Source organism: Falco punctatus (assembly GCF_963210335.1).
Source record: "Falco punctatus genome assembly, chromosome: 7".
In the NCBI taxonomy this organism is placed as follows: domain Eukaryota; kingdom Metazoa; phylum Chordata; class Aves; order Falconiformes; family Falconidae; genus Falco; species Falco punctatus.
In genome coordinates, this window is record NC_137587.1 from 9,544,937 (window position 1) to 9,563,676 (window position 18,740).

General features: G+C 57.6%; 2 protein-coding genes across 3 annotated transcripts in view; one reads left to right on the forward strand and one right to left on the reverse strand.

Moving 5' to 3' along the window:
* LTBP2 (latent transforming growth factor beta binding protein 2) overlaps nt 1–15,573 on the forward strand; it is a 73,201-nt gene extending 57,628 nt beyond the window's left edge. For both annotated transcript variants that reach the window (XM_080396323.1, XM_080396324.1), the window contains 19 exons: nt 27–155; nt 441–560; nt 1,489–1,608; nt 1,817–1,939; nt 2,138–2,263; nt 4,706–4,828; nt 5,140–5,265; nt 5,371–5,493; nt 5,727–5,858; nt 7,029–7,154; nt 7,941–8,084; nt 8,338–8,529; nt 8,652–8,732; nt 9,363–9,491; nt 9,732–9,872; nt 10,116–10,283; nt 10,813–11,088; nt 11,318–11,467; nt 14,677–15,573. In XM_080396323.1, the coding sequence (XP_080252449.1) occupies nt 27–155; nt 441–560; nt 1,489–1,608; nt 1,817–1,939; nt 2,138–2,263; nt 4,706–4,828; nt 5,140–5,265; nt 5,371–5,493; nt 5,727–5,858; nt 7,029–7,154; nt 7,941–8,084; nt 8,338–8,529; nt 8,652–8,732; nt 9,363–9,491; nt 9,732–9,872; nt 10,116–10,283; nt 10,813–11,088; nt 11,318–11,467; nt 14,677–14,843 (2,696 nt within the window). In that variant the 3' untranslated portion in view covers nt 14,844–15,573. The remainder of the gene's footprint in view (nt 1–26; nt 156–440; nt 561–1,488; nt 1,609–1,816; nt 1,940–2,137; nt 2,264–4,705; nt 4,829–5,139; nt 5,266–5,370; nt 5,494–5,726; nt 5,859–7,028; nt 7,155–7,940; nt 8,085–8,337; nt 8,530–8,651; nt 8,733–9,362; nt 9,492–9,731; nt 9,873–10,115; nt 10,284–10,812; nt 11,089–11,317; nt 11,468–14,676) is intronic.
* A 687-nt stretch (nt 15,574–16,260) lies between these two features.
* NPC2 (NPC intracellular cholesterol transporter 2) lies at nt 16,261–18,445 on the reverse strand. The gene is made up of 4 exons (XM_080396331.1): nt 18,283–18,445; nt 18,092–18,199; nt 17,683–17,855; nt 16,261–17,058 (listed from the first exon to the last, which is right to left on the reverse strand). The coding sequence occupies exons 1-4, from the start codon at nt 18,359–18,361 to the stop codon at nt 16,972–16,974; spliced, it is 447 nt and encodes a 148-aa protein (XP_080252457.1). The 5' UTR covers nt 18,362–18,445; the 3' UTR covers nt 16,261–16,971.
* Nucleotides 18,446–18,740: the final 295 nt, after the last annotated feature.

Genomic DNA, 18,740 nt, shown 5'->3' on the forward strand with positions numbered 1-18,740 from the left:
TGTCTTCCTTCCTTGCCTGGGCACAGATGACGATGAGTGCCTGAAAGATCCTTGTGCTGGAAAAGGTCGCTGCATCAACAACGTGGGCTCATATTTATGCCTCTGCTACTCTGGGTACATCCTGGCTGTCTCGGAGGGCAAGCAGAGCTGTGAGGGTAAGTGGTGTCCACCTGGCACAGGGCTGTCACCTCCCCAGGGTCTCCCCAGCCTCTTGCCTTCTCATGCACGTGCACACACACATACACCTGTACACCCTCCTTCCCTGCAGACCTGCCCATGGACAGCCTGATCCATGGGGATCACCCCCTCTTGCTCGCTGAGGGGCAGAACCTTGCCCATGGTGAGCTGGGCAGGAGCCCGTGTTGCCAGCCCTGATCACTGCTTCACGGCATGACGCTGGAGGGGGAAGACTTCAGGACTGTCTCTCTATCTGTTGCCAGACCGAGATGAATGTGAGCAGCCTTCTACCTGCCGAGGACAGCGGTGCATCAACACCCCTGGCTCCTACCGCTGCGAGTGCAAGGAAGGCTTTGCCATGGGCCCCAGAGGACAGTGTGAAGGTGAAGCTTGCTGCTCCCTCTTCCCCTGCCCCTCCAACACACCCTGTGCAGGGCTGAACACCTTCTTTCCTCACTGCTCCATGTCTCCTCCTGGAAGGACCCCCACGGTTGTCTGCCCTGTGCCTTCCCTGAGGATGGCATGTCCTCTCCTCTGCCTGCAGGAGGGACAGCCTTTCCTGGGCAGAGAGAGGGGAGTTCTCCCAAGACCCTCTCCCACCTCCCCAGGGAGATGTCCCATGACCGTGACAGCTTCCCATTCTGGGAGGAGATGCCCATCCATTTTCATGCTGCCTTGACTCTATCCCCAGCCCGTCATGCTGGCAAGTGGACCGCAGGGACAGCAGGCTGCAGAGACCCAGGCCACCTGCCCCCACAGCATCCCATTCAGATGGCATGAGCTGGGCCATTCAACCTTGTGAACTTACAATGTGCCCGATCAAAGATCCCCCTTTCTCAGTAGCTCATCCCCAGCAGAGAGTGGGAAACTATTTTAGGAAGCAGTATGGAAACAGGGCATGCACAGAATGCTGCTCCCCCGCCACGGCCTCCGGAAAGCACTTGCCTTAAGGACTTCCTGAGCTGGAGGCTGCATCCTAATCATAGTTATGAAAGTCCCTGATGAAACAGCCCTGCAGAGATCTTCTCTGATCCCTGTCTCTGTCTATGCACATTCCTGGCCTTGGCAACATCCTGCAGCAGTGAGTTTCGCTGCCGGATTGTGTCAGCCCTTAGATGTGGGTGTAGGATCCTAACTGATAAGTGGAACTATAAGAAGTGTTGCCCAAGCCCTGGCAAACTCGTCTTACCTTCTCTTGGTCATTGCTGTCCCCTGGAGGGGGAGATTCTGAGGATCCAGCTGGAGGAGACATCCTGAAGAAGGCTGCACTCTTCACGTTTGGGAGCCTGAAAGGAGTGTGTTTCTTGGCAGATGTCAACGAGTGTGTGGATCCCAGCCCTTGCCGCAGCGGGAAGTGTGTCAATACGCTGGGATCCTACAAGTGTGTCAGCTGTGGAGATGGCTACCGGCCCAGGAATGGGAGATGTATTGGTGAGGAGCTTGGGCTGTCCCTGGGAAGCACCCTCACTCCTCGTGGCAGTGCTCCCTGCAAGCCTCAAAAGGAGCAGGGGCACAGGCAGCGCCCCTCTCCCGCAGGCAGCCAGCCTGCATGGCCAGGGCACAGCACCCTGGGGCGTGGGTGGCAGGGATGGCCTTGAGCACCCTCCCATGCCATGTTGCCCTTTGCTGTGTCACACAGATGTCGACGAATGCCTTGTGGAGGGGACTTGTGCTCATGGACGGTGTGTCAACCTGGATGGCTCCTTCCGCTGCTCCTGCCACCGGGGCTACGAGGTGGCACCTGACAGAAAGAGCTGCCAAGGTACAGGGGAGCTGTGGGTCCAGACCATCTGCGGTGTCACACACCCAGTCCAGAGGTTTCCCTAAGCTCTTCCTGAGCGCTTGGCTCTGCCTGAGTCCTGGCCACCATGTTGGCTGGTTCTCTCAACACACCTGCCCCCCTTCACGGTTACCCCACATCCTTCCCATTCATCCCGCTCTGCCTTGTGTGCTTATGCAGACATCAATGAGTGCACGGCCCAGGCTGCGTGTCCCTCTGGACTCTGCCTCAACACCGAAGGCTCGTACTCCTGCATGGCTTGTGATGCTGGCTACACCGTCTCCAGAGATGGCAGCACGTGTGAAGGTATCCCTTTCCCAGGGACAGAGGAGCGGGTGCTGGAGGGAATGAGGGAAGAGACGTTTCTGGGTTATTGGTGGGGCCTGGGGACTTCTTTAGCGTCAGAATCCTTCTCCAGCTCTTTAGCTCTGTGATCAGCAGAGAGCATGGGGGGCTGCAAGCAGATGCCACCTAGAGCATCAGGGAAGTGATCTTCCTCATGCAGAAAAGGGACGGGGGGGAAGGACTCACTGACGAGACTCCAGGACTAATGATGACCTGGGGAATGCTGACAAAGGCCAGAGGAATACAGGAGGCCTGGAAACATGGGGAGAGAGGAGCTGTGTGTGGTTCAGTTCAGAACTGTGTGCCCCAAATGTAGGTCCTCAACAGAGGGAGAAACCTTGAGTCCACAGCCAGTGGAACGGCTGTAGGCACCCAGGTTTCATCATTTTTCCCCAACCTCTAAGGTGACTCGGACATGTTTAAAAGGAAAGCTTAGCTCAAGGGCTCTGCTGTGCCAGGTATGCACGGCAGAGAGTTAACACCAGCGTCGATCTGCGTCGGTTGCGTTGCTGAGACACGAGGGTGTTCTGTCCCAGCCTGACAGCCCAACTGCCCCAGTGCAGGCAGGGGAACTCCCTCCCTGGTGGCTGTCCCCAGGAGACATCCCGGGCTTGAGATGGCTGGATGCAAATTCTCTGTTTGGGGTAAGGGGAGACAGCAGAGCTGGCAAAGATATTTGTTTAAAGATTGTCTGTGTGCTGTGAATTTCTTTCTGGAGCACTGCAGGGCTCTGCAGCCTGCATATAGCTGGCAAACAGAAGAACTTGCCTTTGATGTGACTCTCAGAAGACCCCCCTGCATGGGGGCCTCCAACGGGGGAGGAGAGGGAGGTCTTCCTCCCTCTATTCTCCTCTGTTTTGGTGACTGAGAAAGCCAGTGTGAAATGAGCTTATTTTCCATCTGATTTTTGGATGCGGGGAAAGAACCATGGTTTGATCCTTTCCATCTCCCTCCCCCTTTCCCAGGGATTCACATGAGCCCTTCCTCAGCCACCTTGGCCAAGCTGTGTCACAAGGGCACCTTATCAGGGTTCGATACTGTTTGGGTCACAATGACCTGACGGCAGGATGGCACGTTGTTCCCTGCCTTGGCTGATGGCCTTGTCTGTGGATCTGGGTTTCATATTTAAAAAAAAAAAGGATAAGGGTTTCGTGATAGTTTTGTGATAAATAAACTAGGTTATGGTTCATCTCCAGAGGGATTCAAGAATATTGCTACTTGCAACCCTTTGAGACTGAACAGCTTGGAATCCTGCCCTGAGGCACGAGGGGAGCAATGCTTGTTGATGCCTATAGCTTGCTCAGTCCGCAGGAACCGTCATTCTCAGGGCTTTAGCTCCTGGCAGGGGAGTAGAGCAGAACCTTCTCCACTAGGATGTCCTCTGCTGCCTGCACACCAGCCCATCCTTCTGATTAGCAGCGTCCTCCAATGTTTCCTCCTATTTCACGGGCCTGCAGGCAACAGCCGTCTGCTGGCATCCTGCAGCCCTCTGTTAGAGGGAAGGTACCCCTCTCTCATCTGCTGTGAGCAAAATCCTCGGAGTTCCAGCAGGCTCTGGCCAGGGCCTGGGGGCAGTTGGGTGGGAGAGAGATTGTGGGGAGCTCTGCAGCTGGGTAAGAGCTGATGTAGACCCCCAGCCAGCTTTGCCAGGAGAAGGACATCGTAGGCAAGTCTGGCAGGTAGGAAAGCAGAGCTGCAGAAGGTACGGCTGGTGCTGGGTGACTTTCCTGATGTTTGCTCTTGTGCAGTTGGCTGAAGAGAGGGTTTGTCAGCAGCCGTCTCTGCACTGGCCTCTTGGTGGTTGCGGTACCCAGTGCAGAGCTCTGCTGGACGTAGACACTGGAGTTAGCAGTACCCCTGCGTTCACAGAATCACAGAACGGTTGAGGTTGGAATGGACCTCTGGAGATCATCTTGTCCAACACCCCTGCCCAAGCAGGGCCACCTAGAGCTGGTTGCCCAGGACCATGTCCAGACGGCTTTTGAATATCTCCAAGGAGGGAGACTTCACAACCTCTTTTGGGCAACCTGTGCCAGTGCTCAGTCACCCTCACAGTAAAAATGCGATTCCTGATGTTCAGACGGGACCGCCTGTGTTTCAGTTTGTGCCCATTGCCTCTGGTCCTGTCACTGGGCACCACTGACACGGTGCTGGGATCCAGTTTATCCTGGTCCCTATGATGGAGGGGAGTGAAGGGCCTAGGCTGACTCCTCACACCCCAGTAGCAGAGAGTCTCTGCCCTCATCTCACTGTGACAGGATGGTCTGGGAGGGCAGCTCAAACCCACCTTGCAGGCCAACAGCTGGGTGATGGCTTTTCTGGGTGGGGATGTTCTCTGATGGTGGGGGTCTTCTCCGGTAGCGGCAAGAGCCTCACTCTGTGCTGTGCCCTTCTGCTTGGCAGATATGGATGAGTGTGAGGACCCTGCTGTTCAATGCCTAGGGGGAGAGTGCAGGAACACCCTGGGCTCCTACAAGTGCCACTGCCAGGCTGGCTTCGAGCTTATCAACGGCACCATGTGCCAAGGTACGAACCCCGTCCCTGCAGCCCTGTGGGTCCAGGACGTACAGCCTCCCTATGGATCCCCCTTTTTTCTTAGCATGGAGGATGCCACTGCCATTGCAGGCGATCACCATGCATGGCATGACCATAAGGCTGTAGCCAAATGCAGGATCACTGTGGACAGGGAAGATCTCTGTCTCCATGGCGAGAAAAACAGGGTCCAGGAGCCCTGTGAGGGCTGCCTGTAAGAGACTGGAGAGAGGGAATCCCTGTGGCTTTGGTGAAGGATGTCTCCCAGGGCTGGGTGCATGGCCCTGACTCTGCTCCTTCTGCAGACGTGAATGAGTGCCTTAACAGCGAGGTCTGCAGCCCAAATGGTGAGTGTCTCAACAGTCATGGATCCTACTTCTGCATTTGTGCTCCTGGCTTCTCCAATGCAGCTGGTGGAGTCAGCTGCCAAGGTGAGCTGGAAGACGGCGGGGATATACCTTGGGTCCTGCCCTCTGTCCCTCTGTTCCCTCCTCTGCTGTGAGATCCAGGTTGATGATTTTGGCCTTATTTTGCAGATGTGGATGAATGCACAGACAAGTCCCGGTGCTCGCAAGGCCAGTGCCTGAACACAGAAGGCTCCTATCGGTGTCTGTGTGAAAATGGGTTCAAACACTCCCAGGAAACTGATGACTGCGTGGGTAAGAGCTCATCATTGGGGAGATCAGCCCCCCGAGATCTGGGGGGATGGATACGGCCAGGACAGGGGGGAGGGCATTTCTGCTCCCAGCACCCAAAGTTGCTAGTGACTTGTAAGGAGCACTAGCAATGGCTCAGGCTCAGGGCCTCTGCCCAGCTGAACTTGACCCAGCTGCTACAGTGAGCATCAGCTGCTACACTGCCGATCTTCATTGCCTTGCCCTCCTCCCTGCAGATGTGGATGAGTGTAAAGAATATGGGGATGCTATCTGTGGCACGTGGCGGTGCCAGAACAGCCTGGGCTCCTACCGCTGTATCATGGGCTGCCAGCCCGGCTTCCACTGGACCCCCTTGGGTGACTGCATTGGTGAGTACAGCCCCGGGTGTCCCTGCCCCTCCTCCTGGCAGGGACAGGGTGGCTGTGGGATGTCTCTGCCAGGGATGGGGGGGAGAAGGAGGAGGAGGAGGAAATGTGCGGCTGGTGGAGAGGCAGATAATGCTGAGAGTTTGTTTTCTTGGCTGAGTTACTTGCTTGTGTCTAGACTTCTCTCTTCCTGGCATCTGGAACAGACACCACATTGTGCTGCTTTCCGCTCGTGAAGAGTCCTCGGCAGGTTACAGCTATTCCAAGCTTGGAGCTGGACCACAGCTCCCTGTAAGCTGTGCTTGCTGGGGCTGCTGCCTGTGCCAGTCACCTGCCTGGCAGGGCTGGGTGAGCAGAAAGGCTGCTGGTAGCACTGTGTGCTAGGCTGGGGAGTCCGGGTTTGGAGTTCAGGCTCCAGCAAAGAAGAAAGATTAAAGGGGTGTCTGCAGTTTTTGAGGCTCCCCCAGCTCAGGGAAGGCTGCAGGAGCGAGGAGCTGCTGCCAGCTACTGGGCTCTAGCCTGCGTCAGGACTCAGACTTAGCATATGGAGTTGCTCCTGGCCTGCGGGCTGGGGGCATGCAGCTGCTCCAGGGAAATCCCTCCTGTGCAGCAGTAGGAGGGGAATGGGATGCAGCCAGCAGGGCTGTAAACTTGCCCTCTGTAGGCAGAGGACCCACTTGTGACTGTCCAACCCCACTGGGCTGGGCCAAAGCACGGATTACTCCCTGGCACTATAGTAGCTGGAGAAGGACCAGGTCAGTAAGAACAGGGCAGGAGGGCATCACCCAAGATCTGTCTGCACGTGCCCCACACACTTCAGTTACACTCTTGTATCCCCTGCCAATGTAAGCCTGTACGCTCTGTGTCCCTTTACACCTCTGCAGGGTCCTATGCTACTCTCAGTCACCCCTGCCAGCCACCTCCCTTGCTTCCCATCCATTTCCCATTCCCGCCCTGCTCCTGTCCACCCACATGGCCTCTTTGCAGCTCTGGATGTTGAAGGACCACACTCATAGCAGGGGAGCGAGTGGGGCAGCCAGACCCAGTCTCTCACATCAAGGGAATGCCTGCCTCAACCCCAGGTGTTGGCATCAGAGCAGAAAGGCCTGGGCAGGTGAGGTCAATTGGGAGAGGTGGGGTCTGGGGCAATTCCTGCTCTCCATTCTGCTGCAGACATAGATGAGTGCGCCAACGAGACGTTGTGTGGGGGCCATGGCTTTTGCGAGAACTCAGACGGCTCCTTCCGCTGCCTCTGCGACCGTGGCTATGAGAGCTCGCCCTCCGGGCACTACTGTGTTGGTGAGTCTCCTGTGATCACTCTACCAGTCAGTGTGGGAGAGCTATCGGTGGATGCCAGGCTGGTGTCCCTGCTGCGTGATGCCTCCTGGAGCATGGATGGGGACTGCATTCATGCATGGAGAATCCCAGACATGAACAGGGCAGCTCATGGAGGCAAACCCCCTCCCCTTAGCACAGCAGGTCCTTAGGACTGCAAAGGAGCAGGGCTTTATGAAAAAGTGAGCGGCTCCCAGTGAATATGGAGCCCTTCTCTGTGCAGGTAGAAAGGAGGTGCTTGGAGGCTGGAGGCATTGAAGGTGCTAGAGAGGTACTGCAATGGGTGCCTGGAGAGAGCAGGCAGGGTGTAATGTAAGGAAAAACGTATTCACTGTGAAGACAGGCAGGCAGTGGAACAGATGGATGCCCAAGATGGCTGTGCAGTTGCCATCCTTGGAGGTTTTAAAGACCAAATAGGACAAACCCCTGAGCAGCCTGGTGGGATTCCATACCTGACCCTGCTTTGAGCAGGAGGTTGGACCAGAGACCTCCAGTGGTCCTCCAGACCTGGATGATCCTGTGATCCGGTGACTCACTGCAAGCTGGAGTTCAGGCTCCTTGTATCCACTGAGAGCAGGGCAGGAAGCTCTTGCCAGACTTGTGTTGAGCCATGGTGTGAACACAGCTCTCTGCTTGTCCTTAGCAGCTTCCATCTCCCCGCTGAAGGGTGATCCCATGCTGCAGACCACGCGCAGGCTACCCATGTGGAGGCAAGGCTCCTGCTGCCCACCACTGCCCCTTGCTTTGCAGATGTGAATGAGTGCGAGCTGATGGTCGCCGTGTGTGGGACTGCGCTTTGCGAGAACGTGGAGGGATCCTTCCTGTGCCTCTGCCCCAGCGACCACGAGGAGTATGACACAGAGGCAGGACGGTGCCAGCCACGAGCAGCCATGGGTGAGTATGTAGCTAGGACCAAGGCATGGGTGGCAGCCAGAGCAGGAGTGAGATAAAACCGAGGGGCTGCCAGGGCTGCATGAGCCCACGCAGGCACGGGCAACTTTCGTCTGGGGAGAGCTGAGGAGCCTGAAAGTGGGCAGCTGGGAAGGCCATGCTGCCAGTGATGGGTGTGCTCTGGGACCTCCCAGGCGTGGGATGCTGTGTTGGGGTGCCAGCAACCCCATTCCACCCCTGCTCTGCTGTCTTCTAGAGGGCTCTGAGACACGCGCAGCCCACCTCTCTGACAGCGCAGAGCGCAAGCAATGTTACTACCGCATCAGCGACGTTCGCCTGTGTGACAGTGTCCTGGCCAAGAACATCACCAAGGAGGAATGCTGCTGTACTGTGGGGGCAGCCTGGGGTGACAACTGTGAGACTTACCCCTGCCCCATCCCAGGCACAGGTAGGACTGCGGCCCCCACCACACCAGGCAAGGCCAGTGCTCTGCCCACGAGCTCCGCCTTGGCTGCACTAACGAGCTGTTTCTTTTCTTCCATCTCACCTTGGCATTTGCCTCCTGGCCAGTGGAGTACCAGGAGATCTGTCCTCTTGGGAAGGGCTATGTTCCCCAGGAAGACCCACTCTCAGGAAAAGTCTCTTTCACAGGTACTAGCACCATTTTCTCTCATTTCTTCCAGGGGCAAGAGGGAGGGAACTGTGCAAAGTCCTGCGTGGAGAAGCATCCACAGAAATATCTCCCCAGGGCTGTGGTTGTGGGATGCTAACATCCTGCAGCTGCTTTCCTCCATCCAGAGAAATCCCAGATTGCCAGTATCACCGAGCTGGAAGTGCCCCTTCCTCCAGTCCTGCCTTACTACTAGCAGTGATTCTTTTTTGGTGCAAATCTCCCACGCCCATTTTGAACCGGGGATGGGGTCTGTCCAGTAAGACACAACCCTCCTAGTTGATAGGATCTCCCAGTGGCCAGCTGGCTCAGTCTTCGGCACTTCACCTCCAGGGGGTTGTGTTGTTGACCTTCCAGAAGCACACATGAATTTCTTATTTGTGAAAATATCCTGTTCCCTGTCATTCCTCCTCTTGCTCTGCCTGTGGGTGCTTCCTGCTCTGCTCCCAGGCTTAGGGCTGGTGAGAGAGGCAGGGGGCTCAGTCAGGGACCTACCAGTGATCCAGGCCAAGGTGCCGTGCTGGCTTTCTGCAGGAACAACACCCAGCCCACCTTGCTTCCATGGCTCTGCTCCCTGAGATGCTCTCTCCCTCCCTCCATCCCTCTTTCAGACATGGACGAGTGTGAGATATTTGGCTCTGAGTTCTGCCGCAATGGACAGTGTTTGAACACAGTGCCGGGCTACAAGTGCTTCTGCCGTACAGGCTACTACTACGACTCCAGCAAGCTTGAGTGTGTTGGTAAGATGGCCTCAAAGACCAGCACCCCACTGTGAATGGAGGGACAGCTGTGCTCCTGCACCCAGAGGTGTCCCTGCTGCCCACGCTACAGGGCTAGGTCTGGGCAACAGGCTTCCCGGGACCCTCCTGGGGAATGAGAGAGGAGGTGGCAGGAGCACCCAAGGGTGTTTGGGCAGGGAAAGGGTCATGTTGCGCACATCTGCCAGCCTGAAACGTTGCTCTGTCCTTGTGCATGGGCAGACCAGGACGAGTGCCAGAATGAAGTGTACTGCATCAACGGCGAGTGTCTGAACACGGATGGCTCCTACCACTGCTTCTGCAGCCTCCCGCTCGTGCTGGATGCCACCGGCAACCGGTGTGTGAACCTCTCCAGCAGGGCAGGTGAGCCTGAGCCCCCGCCACAGCACACCTGAGCCCTGCACATCCTGCCCTGTGGCGGGGTCCCCTGGGAGGGAGCAGTGGGTGAGGGCTTTGTGTCAGGCTGGGGTGTGCCAGCACCAGCACAGTGTGCAGCCAGGGCAGGGGGTGCAGGAGCTGGGCTGCACAGTTGTCCCTGTCACAACAAGGTGGGGCAGCACTCTTCAGGATGATTTTCCTGATATCCTTTGCTTGTGTCGCTCACAGATGCCTTGGAGGAGTACGAAATCCACCTGGACGTCTGCTGGCAGACTGTAGCTGACTACATCTGCCAAGACCTGCTACACGGCGAGCAGACCACGTACACCGAGTGCTGCTGCCGGCTTGGTGAAGCCTGGGGCCAGAACTGCGCGCTCTGCCCACACAGGTCCTCCGGTGAGCAGAGTGGCGTGGGCAAGCATCCCCTGGCAGGAGTGGGAGTGGGCTGGGCTGAGCTGCTGCTGACCATGTTGTGCAGGGTTGGCTGCGTACAGCTGCAGCGAGGGCTCCTCGTGTTGTCTGCATTGCTGAAACCAGCCCAAGGAGTGGGTGAACCCCAGCCTCTCCAGGGCTGAGCTGCACCAGTGGGTAGGATGCACCTGAAACTGGTTCGCAATGAGTCCAAGGTGTTTGAGGGGAACAGTTGCTCTGTGCATCCCACTGCTCCTGATTAGCTTAGGGGATGGGAGGTGGTGGCAGTCCAGGGTTGGAACACACTGGGAACTGGAGTTCTGGCAGCTCAAGGACTTGCTGGTCTTCTCAAAGACGAGGTCCTGTCAGCAAACTATAGAGCTGCAGCTTTGGGGGCATTGAACACAGGCCTGGCTCTGCTGGCCCAGTGTGGATTCACGCTCTCCAGCAGCAGCAGACCTACGTCTCTCAAGCCAGGCTGCTCTGACCCTTCCTTTTCTCTCACCGCTTGCAGCTGATTTTGCTTTCCTGTGTAATGGGGCCGGTGAAGACAGTGAGAGAGGGGCTGAGCTCCGAGAAAGACCTAGGTATGAGTATGGACCGGGCTTGGAAGACCCCCACTATGGCCTTCCCAGCCCAGATATAGGCCCCTACTACAACTACCTGGAGTCTGAGTATGGAAACCCTGATGCTGGTTTCCCTCGGAGGGAACCCAGCGGCGAGTTTCGTGGCAGCCCTCTCCACCATGGCCCAGGACGGTCCCCCCCCCGTTACCTGCCCAGCCAAACTGGTGAGTACTGGGAGACACAGAGAGGTGCCTTCCCCCCAGCCTGTGTCCGTGGGGACTGCCTGGCAGCTCCCACCCCGGCCAGGGTGCTCTGGGCTCGGAGCAAGCTCTTCTCTTGGCTGCTCTGAGTCTGTCCTGGCCCTGCCAGCACCATCGCGCCTCGTGCCCGATGTCCCCTCAGCGGCGGGGTGCAGAGTCGCCCTCCTCTGACACCACCTTGGCCGCCCCACAGGCCTCTACGAGGGCTTCGAGGGGCTCCAGGCTGAGGAGTGCGGGATCCTCAACGGCTGCGAGAACGGGCGCTGCGTGCGCGTCCGGGAGGGCTACACCTGTGACTGCTTCGACGGCTTCCAGCTGGACATGACCCGCATGGCCTGCGTGGGTGAGTGGGGCGGTGCGGGATGCCCGGGGCGGTGCGGGATGCCGGGGGCCCCGCTGCCCTTGGCGGCTGCTGCTCTCTGGCGGTGCCGGCCGGCACAGCTGCCGGGGAGTCCTCGCTCTCCCCGGTGCTTCCTTCCCATAGAGCTACGAGGAGCTTCCAGGAGGTTCGCTTTCTTCGGGCAGCTTAGATCAGGGCATCTCTGGGCATCCCGGATCGCTCCCTTCTTCGCATAACACCATGAACATCACCAGCTACCGTTACTCTATCCCTGATTAATTTCCTCTACGTTCACCACTGCCCTGGTGAAATTCCTCACTTTCCACCCTGCCCTATGAGACACGGTCTCTAAAGCTTCACTCTGCAATTCCTCTACATCTCTGTGCCACGTCTCCATCCTTTTTGCAGTGCAGCTCCCCAGGCCAGCTGAGGCCCAGGCCCCGGGCACTCAACAAAGCAGATGAAGACCCTCTTTTTCCTTAGGCATGGCACTTATTCCAGCTGCCAGCACGCTTACTACACAACACAATCATGCAGCTTCCTCATGCAGAACCCATGGTCTCTGCCTCTCCAGATGCTGCTGGGCAGAATGGCTGCCTGAGCTGGTAGCCCCCCTTCTGCATCTGTGCGCTGTGTTTCCCTTTCCTTGGCCACAGTGCTGTGCATTTACTTCCAGCGAATTTTGTCTGGTTGATTTTGGCCCACTCCTCTGCTCGAGCAGAATGAGCCTGAACTCTGCAAAGTGCTTGCAGCCTGGCATCACACATGTACATTTCGTAAGTGCAGGGATTCTTCCTTCATCCACCTTAATGACAACATTTGGATAGAGTAGGAGTCAGGACAGACCTTTGCAGGCTATGCTTTAAATGGCTTTTATTGTAACACCCAGGTATTACTAATTATCTTTGGAGTGCGGCTTTGCCGCCTGTTGTGCAATCGCCACAGTTTCATCTAGACTGTATTCTGTCAGTCTCCTTGAGTGTGTCATGTGAGAGCATGTTGAAATCCTCACAGTGGCCAAGGCACATCATATCCACCGCTGCTCCTTTATCTGACAGACCAGTTATCAGGTCAGCGAAGGGAACCAGATTGGCTTAACGTAATCAGGCCTTAACAGATCTGCGCCAGCTATTTAATGACCCTGATATACTTTGGAAGGTTATGACCTAATCACTCACCAACCTCGTCTGCTTAAGGGAATGGGGGTAAGCAGTCTGTAATTCTGGATTTTCCCTTCTCTGTTTTTGAAGATAGTTACCAGATTTACCCTTTCTGGGGTCTCTGAAACATCCTTTATCCTCCATCTTGGAGAGAACTGCCAACAGTTCAGGGACTGCAGGAGCATTAAACATGTGACAATGAGTTGCAGCAAGCCTTTAGCAATATGAATGTAACTGCTTTATCTATCCAGTTGCTGAACCTCCCCATCACAGTACGGCCTTTCCTCGTTTAAACACTTCAAACATGGTCTGTGTGACCATGAGCGTTTTTATGATGGCTGGAAAAAAGCCTGCCCTGCTCCAGCCAGCTTGGCTGGCTTTTCTTTCTTCCACCGATAAGGACAAGACCGACATTCCCCATTGTTTCCTGCTAACATATTTATGGAGCCTTTGCTTGTTGCCTTTTGTGTCCTGAACTAGCTAGCACTCATTCTACGCTGGAGTCTGGCTCCGTTTTTTTTCCCTTCAGTTCTCCTGCTTGGTGCTTAGGCATCCCCATGTGTTTATCTTGCTGACTTCAGGCCTTTGGAACACTCCTGCGGCTGTGGCAGTGCTTCCCCTCTCTCCTCCATGTTGGGACAGCTTGCCCTTGTCCCACAGGATGAGCTGCCTGCCCCCACCACTGCCGGACCGGGCAGTCTCCAGGGCTTGGTGCACGTCGCTAGTGCTGCTCTGCTGCTTCGGGCTTTTGGGTGCCTCTGGACTAAAGTAGCCTTGTTTTACTTCTCCAGACCAGCCTGCTTTCCAGGCTGTGGAGCACCATCTCCCTTGATGTGCTCCCTAACATCTCCTTGGGCTTCTGAGCAAGCCCATCCCGTCCATGGCAATGTTCTGGCCCTGAGGTTTAGCCCAAGTCCGCAGTGCCCATTCAACCATTGCTTTGCCTGTGTACAAAGGCTGCCTTGTTCCTCAAGCTCTCCCATCTCTCGTTTCCCCTCTCCGTCTTCCTCCCGTGACTGCTGTGCTTCCTCCCATCTCACCTGGAGGTTTTGCTTTCAGCCTCCTTCACTGGGTTTGCAGTTCCCTTTCTTTGCCAGATGCCCTCCCAGCCCCATGTGCCAGGGGTAACCCGAGGTCCCCAAAGTGGAAGAACCCTTTAGTCCTCCCAAGGTCTATCGGCCACGGCCGAGGCCTTCGTGCTCTCTCAGGAGGTTGGCTGAACCCACCGGCTGCTCCCCGCTCCCTGATAATTTGTGGGAGTGAGGCTGGAGTTAGTGCTCAGAGGGCTTAGACCTGCCTTGGCAGGTGAAGATTTGGGATTTGGGCTCTGGAGGTCCTGTGAGTGCAGGCAAGGGCTCTGGGGTGCGCAAGGATGTGCTGCCCAGCTGGTGGCCCCACTACAGGTTGGGGTAGCCCAGTACATTTAGTACATTCAGCAGAGCAGACCTGTCGCAGTGGGGAAGCTGCTGTGGGGCTCACGTGCACTCTCTAGCCCAGCCGCAAGCCAGCCCAGTGAGCTCTTTGGCACAGTTTGCAGGTTAATAAAACAAACCCGTGTTTGCACAGCACAAGGTTCCTCTGTGTTCTGGTCCTGAAGGTGATAATCAGCCTCTCAGGGCCACCATCATCTGCCTCCTCAGCCTTGTCGGATCGGGAAAGGATATTTTCCAAGGCTGGAGGCGGCCTTTCTCCCAGATCTTAAACTAGCACAAATTATTAGCAGGATGCTGCTAACCCAGGGGTATCACCAGCTGCAGAGCTGGGGGGGGCCTTGTCTGCTGTGCAACGCTGGGCAGAGGCAGGGGGGTCCTGTGCTGGGGGATTGCAAGTGTCAGGGATGTCACCCTTGGGGACTGAGGAGGCTCTGCGGATGTGCTGAGGGGCATGGGAGACTGGTGGGGATCATGGTGAGCATCCTGGAGGTGCTGGGGGGGGGGAGCATGAGGCACCTGGGGGGGAGGGCTGGGGGGTGGCAGGGGCACAAGGAGATGTTGGCTATGGGCTGGGACCGCTCACTGTGCCACCAGCTCACCCCAGTCCTCTTCCTTGCAGACATCAATGAGTGTGAGGAGGTGGGCAACCCTGAGCCCCTGTGCCAGGGTGGCACCTGCGAGAACACAGAAGGCTCCTACCGCTGCCACTGCTCACCGGGCTACGTGGCCCTGGCCCAGCCCCACCACTGCGTGCCCCAGACAGCCCAGAGTCCAGCAGCAGCGTAGCTCTAGGGGAGCAGGGGTGAGGGTGCTCTGCTCTGGCACACGGCTCTGGCCCCCGGGACCTGGGCACACAGAGACAGGCCCCCCGGGGCTGTGGGTGCTTTGAGGCTCTTTGCTCCTTCCCCTCCCAAACACACAACTTCCCCGCCACCTCTCTCTACAGGCCAGGGCTGAGCTCCCAGGCTCTGCACCCCATCCACCCTGCCAGCCCCTGCTCCTGCCACAGCAGAGCCCACCCTGGCCCCCATCGCATCGCCCCATGCCACGGAGGCTCACAGGACCCCTTCCCCTGCCACACAGCCCCTGCCTCCCCCCTCGCCCTGCCGAAAAAGGGGGTTCACCTCTCTGCCACTGCTGCACTGACCTAGCAATAAGCCTCACCCACACTGCGGGTGCTGGCCCCGCTCCTCATGAAGCATCCAGCCCCCAGGCCAGAGCTGTGAGGGGGGTTCAACCCCAGCTTTCTAAAGCTGCTGCCTAACCTTGGGGGTGGGGGAGCTGCCGGAGGGGTCGCAGGGCCAGCTGTCCCTGCAGCCAGCCCAGGCACCCCCCCTTAGCCCCGCACTTTGCCTTTGGCTGGGCAGGGGGAGGAGGGGGCACCGTCCAGCTTCCTTTCTGTAAAGTTGTTGGTGACTTTTTTTTTTTTTTTTTTTTTAACCAAGTCTGCTGGAAACTTCTCTCATGTTGTTAAATAAAACATTTATTTTGGGCCCCTGTGGCTCAAGACACTGGGGCTGGTCAGAACTGTGCTTGTCTTGCCCCTGCCAAGGGATGCCAGAGCCACATCCTCCCTGTGGGTCCAGACTGGCAAGGCCACCCCTCTCTCCTAAGCCAATTCTTACCCCTCTCATACTGGCACACAGCCTCCTCCTGCTCCTGAGCCAGAGCAGAGACTCTTGCCAGGCTGAACGCTTGCTTATCTCCCCAGCCCAGTGCCAGCCACAGGAGCCAACTCCAGCCCCCACAGCCAGCACAGCGGTTGTGGCTGCTCACACCCTGCCTCTTCACACAAGGGGGCTGCAGGTGAAGTGTGAGAGCATGTAGGTTTCTGCAGTTGGCAAAAGCCCCCGGGCAGGTTTGGAAGCTGCTTTTCCAGCCTCAGAGCCCTTGATCGAAAGGGCTTTACCTATGCTGCAGCAAGCCACGTGCTACACCACCACCTCCTCAGCAAGCCTTTGCGCAACTTCAGGCTAGCACAGGACCAGCAAGGCAGGAGCACAGCCAGACATTGTCAGCGGGACACCCTGGCAGCCAGTAGCAGAGATGTCTGCCTGCACACCGGTCACCCACACTCAGGCCAGCGTACCACCTCCATCCCTGCCTTCAGCTGAGAAATAAGACCAGCCCAACCCCAACTAGAAGAAGCCCAGCCACTCTGCTTTTCCTCCTGCTCCTCTGCACTCACTGAAGACAACACAGGAAGATTTTGTCTAGCCTTTATTAAAAGGAAAGTTATAAAAAGAGGTTCAGGAGCTCCCAGCAGCTCTGAGTTAGTAGTAGTGCAAACCATTGGTTAAAGTAAGAATCATCCCTGCAAAGATGTCGAATGCCATTTGGCTTTGCATCCACAAAAAAGAAGTTTTCCCAGCTGCAGCCCTACCAGCTCACGCACGGGCCCAGGACAGCAGGCTGCCATGCCAGCTCAGGGAAAGTCTCCTGCCCTCTCCTTCAGCTGCATGGATGGGAAATGCAAGTCCCACGGGCATCCTGGTCATGACGGAGCAGAAGTGCAGGAGGGTGGATGCCGCCGGCATTCTAGAAGAGGCACTGAAGGGTTACCAAATAGCAGCTCAGACACTAGCCAGGTTCATCGAAGAAAAAATCCTTTCTGAGGACAGACAGCTCCATTTCAAACAACTGAAGTGCCTCTGCAGAGCAGCTGGAGGATGATGCGCAGTCACTCCTGCAGCAGACACTGCTCCCCCTTGAGCCGCTGTGATAACACCCCAGGGGGCTCTAAACGGGGTAAAAGCCCTCTGCCTGCAGCTGACCTTGCAGGAACACGGTACTGGCTGCTCAGAGGCTGCAGAGCTCTGAAGGAAGCAGTAAGAAATGCTTATTATATAAAAGAATTTGGCCTGCGTTTTCTTCTGGTTTTCCCCTCCCCAAGCCCTGCTAATGGCAGGGCTCCTCAGCTGGTGATCTGTACTGGTATCTTCCAGCAGAACAACATCTGGTCCTGGTCATCCACCAGCTCCCACTTCACAATCAGCTTAATCTGAAAGAGAGAGAAGAGCAGAAGGAAATGAGAGTGTTCAAGAAACATTAAGGCAAGGATGTGGGGAGGAGGGTTACCACTTGTGTGGAGCACAGAGGTCCTGGGAGCTCTGCACAAAGAGGACAGAGCTGGGGCACTGCCCCCACTGCAGTAGGGAGGGCCACATTCACGTGGTGATACTCCAGCAGCATCTTATGTGGACAGAGGTTCAGTTGTGTGACACAGAAGACCTCCACGCACTGCACTCAGATCCCCACTCTCCAAGTAAGCAGAGAGTGGAAACACCCTGCAGACTCCCAGCTGTACTCTGGAGCTCAGCACCCCTAGTTTGGGAGCATCTGGCTGCATGCAGCAGGCTCTGCAGGGGAGCATAGTACAGGAGGACACTTGGGCAACTGAAGCCACTTCTCAGCAGCTCAAGGCAGGCTGCTTCCTCTGCTGGGTCTGTCCTGAAGTGGGAACTTGAAACAAGAGTCATGCTTATGGCAGAAGTGCCACCTAAGGAATCTTCTAACCCCTTCCTCACCACCACAGGATAAGATGCCCTTCCCTAAAGGCAGGTGGTGGGACTGCCCCTGGAAGGGTGACAGCTCTGAGCAGCAGCCCAGCTGCTTGCTTACTTACACTGGGGTACTCGCTCTTCACGGGGAGTTTGTTCAGGTAGCTGTAGGAATGGCCCTTCTGAATGGGGCACTGGATCCCAGACTTGCATCCATCAGGCTCAGGAATGGGAAAGGGTATATCCACATGCAGCATCTCGCCGTACACCCTCGCTTTGCTGCCCTGGCTCTCGATCTCTGCAGAACACGGGGAAGTACGAGTGTGGCGTGGGATCAGCAAACACACTTCTACCTTGCACCCCTCCCCTCCACATACCCTGGGGGCTGCAAGAACACACATCGAAGGGACGCTCGTCCTCCCTGGCCACTTCTTGCCACCCAGACCCCTCTCCAGCCACCCCGCTCCTCTCCAGGCAGCGGGCTAGAGAGGCGACCACCCGCCCCGGCCCCCGCGCTGGGGAAGCGATGCTTACTGCTGGCGAAGGTGACGTTGATGCTGTAGGATGTCCCTTTGTGGAGCAGGCAGGGCTGCGTGGGGCAGGGGCTCACGTTCACCTCTTGGATGCTGCCGTCTTTGGAACCTGCAAGGCAGAACCGGGCTTACCGGGCTTTCTCCGCCTGCGGGCACCCCCCACAGGTCCCGGGGCCGGCCGGCGCCACTCACCGCAGTCGACGAAGCGAAGGGGCTCGGCCAGGGCGGCGGCGGCCAGCGCCAGGAGCAGAGCGAGCGGGGACAGCACCATGGCGGCGGCGGCAGCGGCGGCGGCTCCGGTTGCTGCGCGGTGTCACATGAGCGCGGCCGCCCCGCCCCGCCCGCCGGTCAGCGGCACCTCCCCGGGGCGGCACCGGCACCTCCCGCTGGCTGCCGCGAGGCCCGGCCCTCCCCCCGGGGCGGCACCGGCACCCCCCGCTGGCTGCCGCGGGGCCCGGCCGCCCGCCCCGGGGCGGAGCGCAGCGCAGCGGCGGCTGGGGGCAAAGCAGCAGCCGTGCTTGACTCCGGGAGGGGGGTGGGGGGTCGCGCTGAGTTCCAGCGCTTGGGCGGGCGGGGACCCCCCAGAGCCGGGACCCCCCCAGCAGCGCTGTGCCCGGCGTTCGGGCGCTCGCCTCCAGCCAGCGCCGTGG